The sequence below is a fragment of the Psammomys obesus genome, unplaced genomic scaffold (genome assembly GCF_907164565.1).
Source record: "Psammomys obesus unplaced genomic scaffold, mPsaObe1.curated_primary_1811, whole genome shotgun sequence".
Lineage (NCBI taxonomy): Eukaryota > Metazoa > Chordata > Mammalia > Rodentia > Muridae > Psammomys > Psammomys obesus.
The window spans coordinates 12,867,363-12,881,126 of record NW_026590062.1 but is presented as its reverse complement, the minus strand read 5'-3'; the positions used below and the strand labels follow the sequence as shown (position 1 = coordinate 12,881,126).

At 46.5% G+C, this 13,764-nt stretch overlaps 1 protein-coding gene across 2 annotated transcripts in view; it reads left to right on the top strand.

The window, feature by feature from the left end:
• Nucleotides 1-10,436, top strand: part of Rilpl2 (Rab interacting lysosomal protein like 2) — an 11,424-nt gene extending 988 nt beyond the window's left edge. For both annotated transcript variants that reach the window (XM_055605800.1, XM_055605799.1), the window contains 3 exons: nt 5,223-5,374; nt 6,287-6,391; nt 9,970-10,436. In XM_055605800.1, the coding sequence (XP_055461775.1) occupies nt 5,223-5,374; nt 6,287-6,391; nt 9,970-10,000 (288 nt within the window). In that variant the 3' untranslated portion in view covers nt 10,001-10,436. The remainder of the gene's footprint in view (nt 1-5,222; nt 5,375-6,286; nt 6,392-9,969) is intronic.
• Nucleotides 10,437-13,764: the final 3,328 nt, after the last annotated feature.

Below are 13,764 nucleotides of genomic sequence, written 5' to 3'. Positions count from 1 at the left end.
TCCTTTCCTTTCCTTTCCTTTCCTTTCCTTTCCTTTCCTTTCCTTTCTTCCTTTCCTTTTCTTTTCTTCTTTCTTCCTTTCCTTTCCTTTCCTTTTCCACGACAGGGTTTCTCGGTGTAGCCCTGGCTGCCCTGGAACTCGCTCTGGAGACCAGGCTAACCTCGAAGTCACAGAGAGACTGCTGGGATTAAGGGCACGCGCCACCATCATGTGCAACTTACTTTCTTTTAAAAAAAAAAAATTCTGAATATTATTGGTGTGTTCCTGTGTGCCTCAATGTGTGTTTCAAAGGACAAGTTTGTAAGGTGATTTTCTCCTTGCACCATGCCAGTTCTGGGGACCAAATTCATTGCCTCAAGCTTGTGGGCAAGCAGCGTTAACTTCTGAGCCCTCTCTCTAGTCCATCCCACCTGCACCTTTGACTTTGACCTCCAGCCATGGCTTCGAGTGTTAGCAATTTCGGAATCACTTTCTCTCTCTCTTTTTGAAAGCAGAATCTCACAGAGTAGCCCGTACTGGCCTGTAATAGTGGCGTAGACTAGCCTCAAACTCACAGATACCCTCCTACCTAAGCAACCATGGTACTTGGAATACAAGCATGAGCCACTATGCCCAGTTTAAACAAAACAAAAATTCTAAGAAAGGACTTCCTCTAACGACACGCACACATGCTCTCGAGATACACAGACATATGTTTCCTGGACTCATTTTTTTGAGTGGTAAATGCGTTTATTTGCGAGGCTGAGGGTGGAATCCAGGACCTTGCTCAATCTGAACAGCAGCTCAGCTGCTCACCAGCACTTCTTTCACTCGTTCACTGCTTTCTTCTTTTGTATCATTTAAGGCAAGGCCTTGCTCCATAGCTCAGGCTGGCTTTGAACTCATGGCAATCCTTCTGCCGAGGTCTTTCTGAGAGTCAGAATCCAGGGTGCGAACCGTTGCTGCTGGCATGTGTCACCAGCTTCTAAGTTGCGGTGATGACTGTATGTGCAGGAACCCTGCTTCCGTATCCATCCTGGCTGAGGACCGAGAGCCTCTGTCTTAGCCTGGCCTTGGAGATTCAAGAAAAGTTTAAGTCCTTGACCTGCCTGGGTTGCTCAGCCATCTTCCTACTCTACGGTGCACTTGGTCTTCAGGAGTGGGGAAATGCAGGAAGCTCCACTGTGGCCTGGGAACTGTGGTTTGCATGGGGCCCAGCGCTTTCCCCCAGAGGAGACAAGTGTCACAGACACCAGAAGAAATAGAGTATTTTCTTCCTTAAATGCATGCTGTGTGTGTTGGGGGAGGGGGGGCCGGATGTGGTGACACATGCCTGTCATACCAGCTTGGAGGCTAAGGCAAGACCCTAGGGAGTTTTTGGCCAGCCTGGGCTATATGGCAAGACTCTGCCTCCACAAAGAAAAAAAGAAAAGAAAAGAAAAGAAAAGAAAAGAAAAGAAAAGAAAAGAAAAGAAAGAAAAACAGAGTCCACAGATAATTAAAATATTGTGTTCTTTAGTTTGTTAACTTTGTATCCCTGCTGTATCCCACTCCCTCTTTCCCTCCCAATCCTACCCTCCCAAAATATTGTGGTTTTTTTTTTTGTTTTTTTTTTTTTTTTAAAAAGCAGGGTTTAGGGGCACACACTTTTAATCCCAGCACTCAGGAGGCAGAGGTAGGCAAATCTCTGTAAGTTCAAGGCCAGCCTGGTCTACAAATCGAGTCCAGGACAGCCAGGGACCTGTTATACAGAGAAGCCCTGTCTTGGAAAACCAAAATAAAAATAGATAGATAGATAGATTAGATAGATAGATAGATAGATAGATAGATAGATAGATAGATATTGTGTCCTTTTTAATTACTTTTTGATGATTTTTAAGTTATTTTTACTTGTAGTCAAATACATGTAACATGAAAATTATTTTCCAGGGCAGAAGAGTACTGTCTGCTCTTCCAGAGGTCCTGAGTTCAAATTCCAGCAATCACATGGTTGATCACAACCATCTATAATGTGATCTGCTGCCCTCTTCTGGCCTGCAGGTGTACGTGCAGATAGAGTGCTCAAATACATAAAAACTAAATCTTTTTTTTTTTTAATCTTTTTTATTTATTTTTGAGACAAAGTCGTACTGTGTAGACCAGGCTGGCCTCAAACTCATAGAATTCTGCCTGCTTCTGGCTCTCAGAGTACCGCAGATTTTCTTTGTTTACTCAAAAAAACCATGTTTTAGGTTTAGTCATTTTACTTTCTGTATATGAATATTTTGTCTGCATATATATGCACCATGTCCATGACTGTTAGCTCGGCTGGGACTGGGGTGGTTTATGGCTGTATGCCACCACGTGGGTTCAGGGAACCTGACCTCGATCCTCTGCAAGAGCAACCAGAGCGCTAAACCACGGAGCCACTTCTCTAAGGGCCGATTTTAAAGGTGGATGCCACCACCCCTGCCTGTTTCTTGATTATTTTTTTTTTTTTTTTTTGAGACACAGGGTTTCTCTGTAGACCAGGTTGGCCTCTACCTCAGAGATCTGCCTCCCAAGTGCTGGGATTAAAGGCGTGGGTCACTTCAATGCCCAGCTTGAAGTTAATTTTATTGTTGTTGTTAGCTTTACCCTGGTGGGGATAGACCTCAGGGCCTGGTTCACACCAGGTATGCGCTCCACCATTGAGTGGCTTCCCCAGCCCTCCTTTTCTGTGTTGAGTGGCACCAAGTTCATTCACTTACTATTTGTTTATTTATTTTATTGTGTGTTGGGGGCTGGGGTTTCGGATGTACGTATGGAGGACAGCTCTCTGGAGTGGATTCTCTTTCGACCTTGTGGGATCTGAGGATCAAACACAATTTTAGGCTTGGCGGCAAATCCCTTTACTGGCTGAGGCTTAATTTTTTTTTTTTTTTTAAGTTGTCTCATTGTATCACCTAGGCTGTGCCCAGCTTATTTTCTGTCTCTATGCATTGACCTACTGGAGGCAATTCATGTCACCAAATCCTCTCTCTTCTTTGTGACAGGATCTCATGTAGCTTAGACTGTCCTTGGACCCACTATGTAGCTAAGGCTGGCCTCGGACTCCTGATACTCCTGCCTCTACTTCCCAAGTGCTGGCATGACATGTATGAGCCGGCACACCCAACTTCATGCGGTTTTTCTCCCCTTCCCTCCTCGCTTCCTTTTCCTTTTATTTTTTAAAATTCAGATGGTATGAAGGTACTTCCCTGAAAAAACAACCCTCCTCCCCACTTCTCTTCCCTACCTACCTCTCCTCCCTGGCAAGCTTTTAAAGTGATCCCTTCTCTCTATCCACTTACAGAGTAACATGTGGCCGTGTTTTTCCTTTGTTTTTGCCATCATCTGTTTGCCACGCTGTTGCTCTGACTTTCCTGCAATGTAGCGGAAAGTTGGACTCATCCAGAATGAGAAAAGCTTCTCTGGACTTGGTACTGCGTGTCAGTCAGTCCAGCAGTCAGGAGGTGGCATCAGGAGGATTACCAGAACTGTGAGATCAGCCAGGTCTACATACTGAGATCTGGTCTTAAAAGCCCAAACGCCAAGCAAGGAAATAAACAAAGAAAACAGAAAGACTAAAAACTGCCAGGCATGGTGGCACACACCTTTAATCCCAGTATTCAGGAAGTAGAGGCAGGTGGGTCTCCATGAGGCTAACCTGATTTACAGAGTAAGACCCTGTATCAAAAACAAGTAACCCTTTCTCCTAAAGATAACTGGCTTTTTAAATTTTTTTTTAAAATCCTCTAGATAGGGCTAGTGGTATACAAAGCACTCTGCTCTCTTAATACCCCCTCCCCATTTTTTTTTTTTTTTTTTGAGGCAGGGTCTCTGTGTGTTTCTGGCACCTCTGAACTCCTTATGTAGACCAGGCTGGCCTTCAATTCACAGAGATGCACCTGCCTTTGCACCTGAGATCAGAGATCAAAGGTTTGTGCCACCACGCCTGGCTTTATTTTTGTTTTATTCTCTGGATTCAGGATCGGTAAACATATCCCTCGTGCCTTTAAGCCACCCAGGGAGAGGCTGGGGAGTTCTGAGTCAGCATTCTATTAAGAATGTCTTTGTTTTTCAGTGAACTTGGGAAAATTCCGCTGTCTTGTTATCAGTGGTGAGAATTCTGAACTGAGCGTACACTAACGCGCCACTGAGGGAGTCTGTCAACTCAAATAGCATGCATTGTGTGTAAGCTCTTATCTTCAGCCGAGGCAACGGAATGTAACCATGACATTAGGAATACAGCCACAGCAGTGTGACCCTGTCCCCGTGGGAGTCACATGGATTTTCCTGTTACATAATACATTGTATCTTGTGACTATGTGGTCCAATATTGGGTGTTGGGGACAAGACATCCCCTCCCCCCACTCTCTTCACCCATGTGAGACAGGCATGTGGTGCTCAGCATCTTCTTCCTTTTAAATGTGTTTATTTTTCTTTCATATGTATGGGTGCCTTGCCTGCATGTATGAGTGTGCACCATGTGTGTGTGCTTCATGCCTTCGGAGGCCGGAAGGAGGTGTTGGATCCTATTGGAACTAACGTGATGAACGGTTGTGGGCAGCTGTGTGAGTGCTAGGAACCAAATCTGGGTCCCCTGTAAGAACGACTCAATCTTTTTTTTTTCTTTTTAAATTTTTATTTATTTTTCTCCCAGAGCTGAGGACCAAACCCAGGGCCTTGCGCTTGCTAGGCAAGCGATCCACTGAGCTAACTTCCCAACCCCAAATCATTCGTTTTAATTTTATTTTATGTGTCAGATCACCTAGAACTGGGGTTACGGACAGTTGTGAGCTGCCATGTGGGTGCCGGGAATTGAACCTAGGTCCTTTGAAAGATGAGGCAGTGCTCTTAACCACTGAGCCATCCCTCCAGCCCCCAGAACTGCAGAGCCATCTCACCTGCCCTCTACTCTGATTTCCATCGATTCGTCCCCGCCCATTCTTGCTATCTGTCATTTTGATATTCAAGTTCTTCTCAGCGTTGAGCAGTAGTGGACCTTCAACCTTTCATTTTAACCATCTCCATTCCTCAGTTAATGCAATGAACTCTTTGGTCAAATTTTCTCTCCTCCAGTCCTGGCCTCAGCTTCTCTGATGAGCCCTGGGTCTCCCCTTAGGGAATGGTACTTTACCAAAACTCAGAGGGCCCCTGGGAGCCACAGAGCTGACCTTCCCCTTCGGGGACCGGTGTGGCCCGGTGTGGTGACTTGATCCTGTCGGCATGTTGTCTTTCAGGTGAACCTTGGACCGGACAAAATGGTGGTGGATCTGACAGACCCCAACCGGCCCCGCTTCACTCTGCAGGAGCTGAGGGAGGTGCTGCAGGAGCGCAACAAGCTCAAGTCGCAGCTGCTGCTGGTGCAGGAGGAGCTGCAGTGCTACAGGAGGTGGGCCCCTGCCGCAGCCAGGATGCGCCCCGCATTCCCGCATTCCACACTGGCTCCTGTGTGCCACGCCAGCTTACTGAACACCACCTATGTGCCAGGCACCAAGGGCACAGCTGCGCAGCTCTCCAGTTTGGGCTCTTAGTATCAAAGGTCCTTGATAGCCTAGCGGGAAAACCTAGCTAGGCGATGGTGCCACGTGCATTTAATCCCAGCATTTGGGAGATAGAGGCCAGTCGGGTCCACAGAGCCAAGCCCCAGGACAGCCAGGGATGCACAGAGCAACCCTGGCTTTGGGGGGAGGGGAGGAAGGAAATCCAGGCTATGTGTGGTTGCCCATGCCTGCAAGCCTGGCATTCCAGAAGTGGAGGCAGGAGGATCATAAACTCATAGGCAAGCCTGTATGACATGAGACCCTTTATCTACAAACATTTCATACATGTGTGGTCATGCATACCTGTAATCCCAATGTGAGTCTGAACGATCATGAGTTCAAGGCAGCCTGGGCTGTATAGTGAGATTGTCGTTCAAAACAACAGTGTCAGGTTTGATAGAACACCTTTTTAATACCAGCACTCAAGGGACAGAGGCAGGCTAGTCTCTACAAGTTAGAGATGTGGTCTACATTGTTAGACTTTGTCTCAAAACACAAAACAGATACTTTATTTTAGCTGGGTGTGGCATGACACCACACTCCTGCATCCCAGCACTCGGGGAGGCAGATCTCTGTGGATCTCTGTGAGTCCAAGGCCAGCCTGGTCTATAAGGAGAGGCCAGGACACAGAGAAACCCTGCCTTGAAAAACCAAAACACAGACAAACAAAACCCAATACCTTAATTGATTTATTTTGCCATCAGGGGTGGAAAGAGATCCACGGTACAGCTACTGACTTACCCTGCTCTCCATTCTTCCAGTGGCCTTCTTCCACCCAGAGACGCTCCAGCGGGAAGAAGGGAGAAGAACGCTGCAGTTACCATGGGCAACGGCGAGAAGGAGGAGTGGACCATCATGAAGAAGCTGTGAGTCACCTGGATGCCCCATCACTGTTAGATCATGACCAGGAGATGCTGTGAGCTGAGGGGGAGGCTGGCCAGCCCCAGGATGGGGAGGTTCTTCTCTCTCTTGGGGTTTGGTTGCAACCAGTAAGAACGTTTTATGCTACTTAGTTATAACTGTAAACAATGCTAGGAGGAAGTCTAAACACTGGACACATCCTGGCAAGGTGTGGCCAGGAGTGTGCTCATCGGATAAGAATCTCTCTGACACAATCACTTTAAACCATAATGTTAATAGCATTCTAATCATTCCTAAGTTAACTTTCCAGGGTTTTACCTGTCTATGGTCAACCAGGGTCCAAAAATATTAAATGGAATATTCCAGAAATAGTGCATTTTCAGCCGGGCATGGTGCTATACACCTTTAATCATAGTACTTGGGAGGCAGAGGCAGGTCATTCTCTGTGAGTGCAAAGCCAGCCTGCTCTACAAAGTGAGTTCCAGGACAATCAGGGCTCTGTTACATAAAGAAACCCTGTCTTGAAAAACCAAAAAAAAAAAAAAAAAAAAAAAAAAAAAAGTGCGTTTTCAATTGCATGCTGTTCTGATAAAGTGTTTTGCCTCCCACCGTGTCCAGTCTCCGAGATCTGGTGAGTCAGCTGGTTGTCTCTGTGAAGCCAGGCTGTGTACACACTCTGCCTGTACACCACTCAGCACTTAGTAACCATCTTGAGCTCAAGGGCGACAACACAGCAGGGTCTAGTGACCCTCCTGGTAATGGTGGTGCCAGGGTAGGAGGACCTGCTGCTGGCAGCTTTCTCAGTGTGCACTTTTCTTTCTTTCATTCTTTCTTTTCTTTCTCTTTCTTTCTTTTTCTTTTCTCTCTCTCTTTCTCTTTCTTTTCTTTCTTTCTCTTTCTCCCTCAAACTTAAAAAAATCTACCTGCCTCTGCCTGCTTGAGTGCTGGGATTACAGTCGAGTCCTGTGCCATCATGCCCGGCTTAGCATACTTTTAAAAACTATTTTATTACATTTCTTATGCCTCTTCCTCCTTCTTCCACCCCAACCCCTTCCAACACCCCAACACTAGGTAGGAGAGAAAGCAGATTGGTGGGGAGAGGGGCTGTAGTTCTCTTGAACTACTTCCTGCTGCTCAGGGTCCTTGGTTCCTTGGGGCAAGTCCAATCTCTGTGTCTGGCTATCACCAACTTCTTATCAAACTGCAACAACAGCAACCAGGAGCTGGGGGGAGGGAGGCACCAGCAGCCGCCTTTCTCAGAGCCCCCTTTCTCTCTGGGCTCTGGCATTTATTCCCTCTCTAGAGTCCTCAGATTAAACTATCTGCAGCTGGCAAAGAGCGCCTCTCAGAGCTCTCACGAGGTAAATCATTTGCTGCTGTGGACAGTCTGAATCAGCCCTATATCCCACACCTGGGATTAAAATAAAACATGTTTACGATAACATAACTGAGTTTTTAAAGACACCAAAACTTCCCACTACATAACTTGGTATGCCAAAGAGAATCTATCTCTCAGGAACTTCTCTTAAATGAAAAGGAGGAGAGCTGGGGCTGGAGAGCTGGCTGGGCAGTAAAGAGCACATTTTGCTCTTCTGTTCTGACAGGGTGTCTTAGGGCTTCTAACTAAGGGATGAAACTCCTGAGCCAAAGTAACTTGGGGAAGAAAGGGTTTAATTTACTACCACTTTTATCTAACAGTTTATCATCGGAAGCAGTTAGGGCAGTGTTGTGTGACAAAACTTTTCCTGGGGAGACACAACACACATGTCCAGACCAAAATACAGCACCACCAAGCCCACCTTGGTGAACCATGAGTTTTATTGGGGTTACTTAACAGGAATATGGATGAGGGGTTGTTTGTAGGAGCAGAAATCTTTAAGGGCTCAGAGGTTAAGAGCACTGTCTGTTCTTCCAGAAATCCTTGGTTCAATTCCCAGCAATGGCATGGTGGCTCACAACCATCTCTACTGGGATCTGATGCCCTCTTCTGGCATGCAGGTGTACATGCAGATAGAGCCCTCATATACATAAAATAAATTTAAGAGAATTTCCAAAAAACTATATATATATATATATATATATATATATATATATATATATATATATACATCCTTTATCTCTTTCCTTTCTTCCCTTTGACCCTTTCCATGTCACACATGTGTGCACACACACACTCACACAAATATATAAATACAACCTGCCCAGCCCATAATATTTACTTGTGTATAATATATGTATGTGTATAAATATATATAATGATTTCAGGGTTGCCCATGGGCATTGCAAAGCCAATTTGTGGTCACTCATTTGGGGAAGACTTGTGTGTGTGTGTTGAATATCTCTTAGTTGCCATCTCCTACATTAAAAAAAAAAAAATCTTTTTGAGACAGGTTATGTCTGTGTACACTGTCCTGGAACTTGGTATATAGACTAGGCTGGCCTCAAACTCACACAAGTCCAACTCGCTCTGCTTCCCGAGTGGAGTGTTCTGATTTAAAGTGTGGGCTTTTATCACACTTTTTAATAGCATACTGTACCAATGAGCTGTATTCCCTGCTCTTTTTGTTTTGTATTAAAAAAATTTTTTTTGAGACAGACTCTCACCAAAAGTTGCCTAGGCTGGCCTTGAACTCCTGATCCTCCTGCCTCTACCACCCAAGTGCTGAGATTACAGATGTTGCCCACCTACCGCTGCACCCAGCAGGGGGTCCCTTTCTCTCTGAGAGGGGAGCATGTTGGGGGAGCATGTGGGGCTCTAAGCTGGAGCGGTCACAGTGAGGTCAGTTGTCTGGGGAGCCTGGGGGATATCCCAGTCCAAGGGGAGCTTCTAAGGGCAGAAACCACTGGTTTCTTTCAGTCTCCCCTTTGGGAATTCTTTGAGCCAATTCACTGGTATTTATTTGAGCCAAAGGTAGCAAAAGTGAAATGCCTGGCCTTGAGGCTGCAGATTCACATCAGGTAAGCTCACTAAACTGGTGGAAGGAAGGAATGGGGGCACAGGTGACTTTCTGAGTAAATAGGTCAGAGTAAGGATTCTTGTCTTTGTCTGGAAAAGTGGGGATACAGGGAAGGGCTCTGTGCCCTGTGGGAATGGACCAGGGCAGCAGTGTAGGGCAGCAGGGCAGCAGGGGGGCAGGTGTGTGTACTCATCCATCGCTTAGGTTGTACCCAGTCTTTTGGTTTTTGATACTGGGTTTCTCAGTAGCCTTGGCTGTCCTGGAACTCCGCAGTCCAGCTCTGTAGTCCAGGCTGGCCTTGAACTCAGCGATCCATCTGCCTGCCTCTGCCTCTGCCTCCCGAGTGCTGGGATTAAAGGTATGTGCCACCACTGCCTGGCTGACAGATTTATTTGTAATTCAATGTATGTATTGGGGTTGTTTATGGGTGCCCATGGCACAGCAGATGTGTAAAGGTCAGACAGTGTATTAAAGTAGATTCTCTTCTTCCAACCCGTAGGGCCCAGGGATCAGGCTGGGACAAGTGCCTGTACCCTCTTTAACATCACACAGGCATTTGAGTGGATCTGAGGCCACAGCCTGCAAGACTGTCTTTTACCATGCTCTCTTTCTTTCCCTTCACCCAGGTTCTCTTTCCGGTCGGGGAAGCATACCTAGATTGAAGGCCACCGCTAAGGTAGTGACCCTCTGTACTTGACAATTGCCAAGATGCCTTCAGGAACCATCTTTCTGTAGTGTGTGTGCCTTGGGCCTGTTCACTCATTTCTCCCTCAAAGCAAAGGAAGATGTTCTCATGGCCCACCTTTTCCCTGGGGACAGAACTGGACAGCCACCAAGCTTTGGCCGGTGTGACAACATGAAAGACTCCAGAAAGCAAAGGAACAGAGCATGGCCACATTCTTCCTCCACACATGCAGGGAGGCCTCTGGTCTGCAGCCTGCTCAATGATAATCCGGTTTTTAACACATGGCAGGGAGAGACAAAAAAGTGGGAAAATACAGAAGTGACTTCACTGATATTTGGTGAATACTTGATCCTTCTCATGCACCCTTCTCTACATGACTTTTGTATTAAAGTGGACTTTGATAGTTTCTATTCTTGTTTCAGAGTGGTTTGAGTTAAGATGGTGCAGGTGCCTGTGGGCATACAGCTCGTGTGTACTCCTTTGAACCCAAGTGAGGTGGCAGGCAGGGAGGCTAAATCCCTGCAGACTGAAGTAAATGCCAATGATCTGACTCATAGGGGACCCAAGCCTTTTGAGGTCAAGATTAGTGCAAATAAAGCACTTCTTTTTTTTTTTTTTCAAACTAAAGCAAGCAAAACATTAGATGTCAGGTTCCCCTAGGACTGGAGTTACAGACTGTTAGTTGCCGTGTGGGTGCTGGGAATTGAACCTGGGTCCTTAGGAAGTGCAGTAGTCAGTGCTCTTAACCACTGAGCCAGCTTGCCAGTCCTCAGAGGACAGCTTTTGAGAGTCAGTTCTGGACTTCTGGAAATCTTGAGGCAGGGCTGCTGGCTCTGGGGCTTCTGGGTAATTCTTCAGTCTCTTGCCTCATCTGCCTGTCCAAGCCCTGCCTTATGTAGCCCTGGCTGGCTTGAAACTCAGGTAGCTGCCTCTGCCTCCCAAGTACTGGGATCAAAGGGGCATGCGCCACAACCAGCAGATGTCCAGGCTTATACAGCCGGTGTGTGTACCCCTGGCTGTCCTGCAAGCTCATGTACACCAGGTTGGACTCACACTCAAAGAAGTACCTGCCTCTGCCTCCCGAGTTCTGGAACTAGGCGTGGCAGCTGGCGATTTTATACAGCCATCCATCCACATCCAGCGTAAACTATGGAACTTGCAAGCATTCACCAGCTGGAGCACTTGGTTTGAAACTCTGGTTTTCACTCTTAAGGATCTCTGCATTGATTACTGTGTGCAGAGCACTAGTCCAAGGCTTTTTCAGTATCGGTTTACCAAATCTGCCTGTAGTACCCCTACGGCATCGGTGCTGGGCAGGACGACACTGAAACATGACCAACAGAGCACAGAATCCTCTACAAAGGATGATGTGAGAATGCCCCTTGAGGGCAACAGGCAGGCTGTTCCTATTTGACAGACCTGCAGGCTCTAAGCCTTCTAGCCCCAACAGGTCACAAGTACTGAAATAGCAAAGCTAGTTGGCATGACATGACTGGGACAGAGGTGCAGCTCTAGGACCAGGTGATGCTTAGACAATTACCTCACGAGCCTAATCTATAGCTGGTGTGCTAGTGCACAGCTTTTATACCAGCACTAGGGAGGCAGATACAGGCAGATCTGAGTTAGAATTCAGCCTGGTCTAGAGTGAACTGCAGGTCAGTCAGGGCTATACAGAGAATCCCTGTCTCAAGGGGAAAAAAAAAAAAAAAAAAAACAAAATGACAGTGTGACAATGGAGCCTGTGTGGGCACGGGCACCTGTGATCCCAGCACTAGGGAGATAGATGTAGGAATAGGAGCAGTTTTAGGCGGGCCCGGGACACGTGAGACTTAAATCCTGGCAAAATACCTTTCAGGGTATCTGGTACATGCTCTTCATTACCCAGCACTAAGCTTCCCAAGAGCCCTAAGTCTCACCCCTTTTATGTAAGTTAATCAGGGGCCTGGTTCTAAAACCGTGCTTGAATTCTGGCTCCCTGGAACAGACCTCAAAGTCCACTCTGCAGAAAGCCAGATCTCAGCCTTCCTATTTATATGCATAAAGGTAAACATAATTTATAGGAACCGGCTCCATGTATGCAGGTCCCATGGGGTCAAACTCAGGTAGTCAAGCCTGGTGGGCGGAACCTTTACAGGCTGAGCCAGCCAGCTCTGCTGCCTGTCTTATTCCAACTCCACCTTATTAAAAACAACAACGCATACGTGGCCTTGCCTGGCAATAAATATTTTAATAATTTTTTTTTGCTTTTATGATGACAAATGTTTCAAGTTTATTTCCTTTTTTGTTTGCTATTTAAATACAAAGCTAAGCCACAAACAGGTACAACCAAGACATTTTTATCTCACAGTTACACCCTCCTGTCGGATCCTCCTCCAAGTCTGGCCGCTGACAGGGCTAGCAAGGGGTGTGGGGAAGACTTTCTTAGGTAGCACCATCATGAGGCTGGGGGATGGGGGAAGGTGTTGGGGACAAGGGTAGGTTCTCATACCTGGCTCCTGAGTCCCAGCCCCTGGTCTGAAGGTGAATGGTGACAATTAGTCCTGTCCAGGGACAAGGAAGCCACCTACTCTTGCTATCAAAACTTAAGCGTCATCCTGGTTATCTGCCTGCTACACACCCTGGTGCCAAACACATCTGATGCCTGCTGCTGGCAGGGGTCCCAGACTGGCAGCATCCTCACAGGATACCAGGGGTTCTGCCTTGACAGCAGGAAAAGAACTTTGCACGCAGCAGAATTGGGGTTGGTGGTGGTGGGGAAATGGGCTTAGTAATGTCTGGTCCCACTATAAAACTTCACTTTTGATTAGAATAGGGTACCATCTCAAATCTTCTCTACACACCAGCCAGCCAAGCCAAAAAGATAAAAAGAATCCCAGAAGAAAAAGAAAAAACGCATTCATTTCACTCCCTTCAAAACCTATATACATATAAGTTGTTTTCTGTGGTTTTTTTTTTCTATTTTTTCTTTTTTTGATTTTTTTTAAAATGTTTCGTTTTTTAAATTTTTTTATTTTTTAAAATAAATTCAGTGTTCACATTTCTATAAAGAATTAATGCAGTTTCAGACCTGCCCTGCCTGGGCAGGACAACGGTGCTTTTCCCGGCCTTCCTCTAGTCTGACTGCCCACCCTGATGCTTCGAGGTGCCTGGAAAAGCCTTAAGCTGTAAGCCTGTGGAAGAGGTGTGTTCCTGGCCGGGCCTCTGAGCCTCAGGCTCAGTAAGCTTTGGAGAAAGCAGAGGGGAAGACTAGCTTACTGTGAAACTTTTGTTAAAAAATATTCCTACATGTCAATGTGTACGCCTGTCAAGACGCTGAGGAGAACAAGAGCTTGGAGACATCCCGTCCAGGCTGTGCGTGGGGGGAGGGGTGTGACAGCACCCTCACACCCGCCTGTCCTTGGACGTGGGGTGCGGGGGAGTCCTGGCTTTCATCTTGGGCAGAGCCCGGCTTCCTAGTTCATGTTCGACTCCATTCTCTAAAACCTGTGCCGAGTCTCAGACTGCACGGGAAGCACAAACGTTTAGCTTGTATGCAAAAAGGTACAAAAAACAACTAGAATATAAAAGTTTTGGTAATATAAGGCCATCTGTTCAAGTCCGCCTCGGAAACCTGTAACAGATATTTAAATACTACATGAAAAGGCATCTTTTTAATATACTTTTAAAAAACATTTGAAGTAATTAGCTAAGTGTGTGTGTGTGTGTGTGTGTGTGTGTGTGTGTGTGTGTGTGTGTG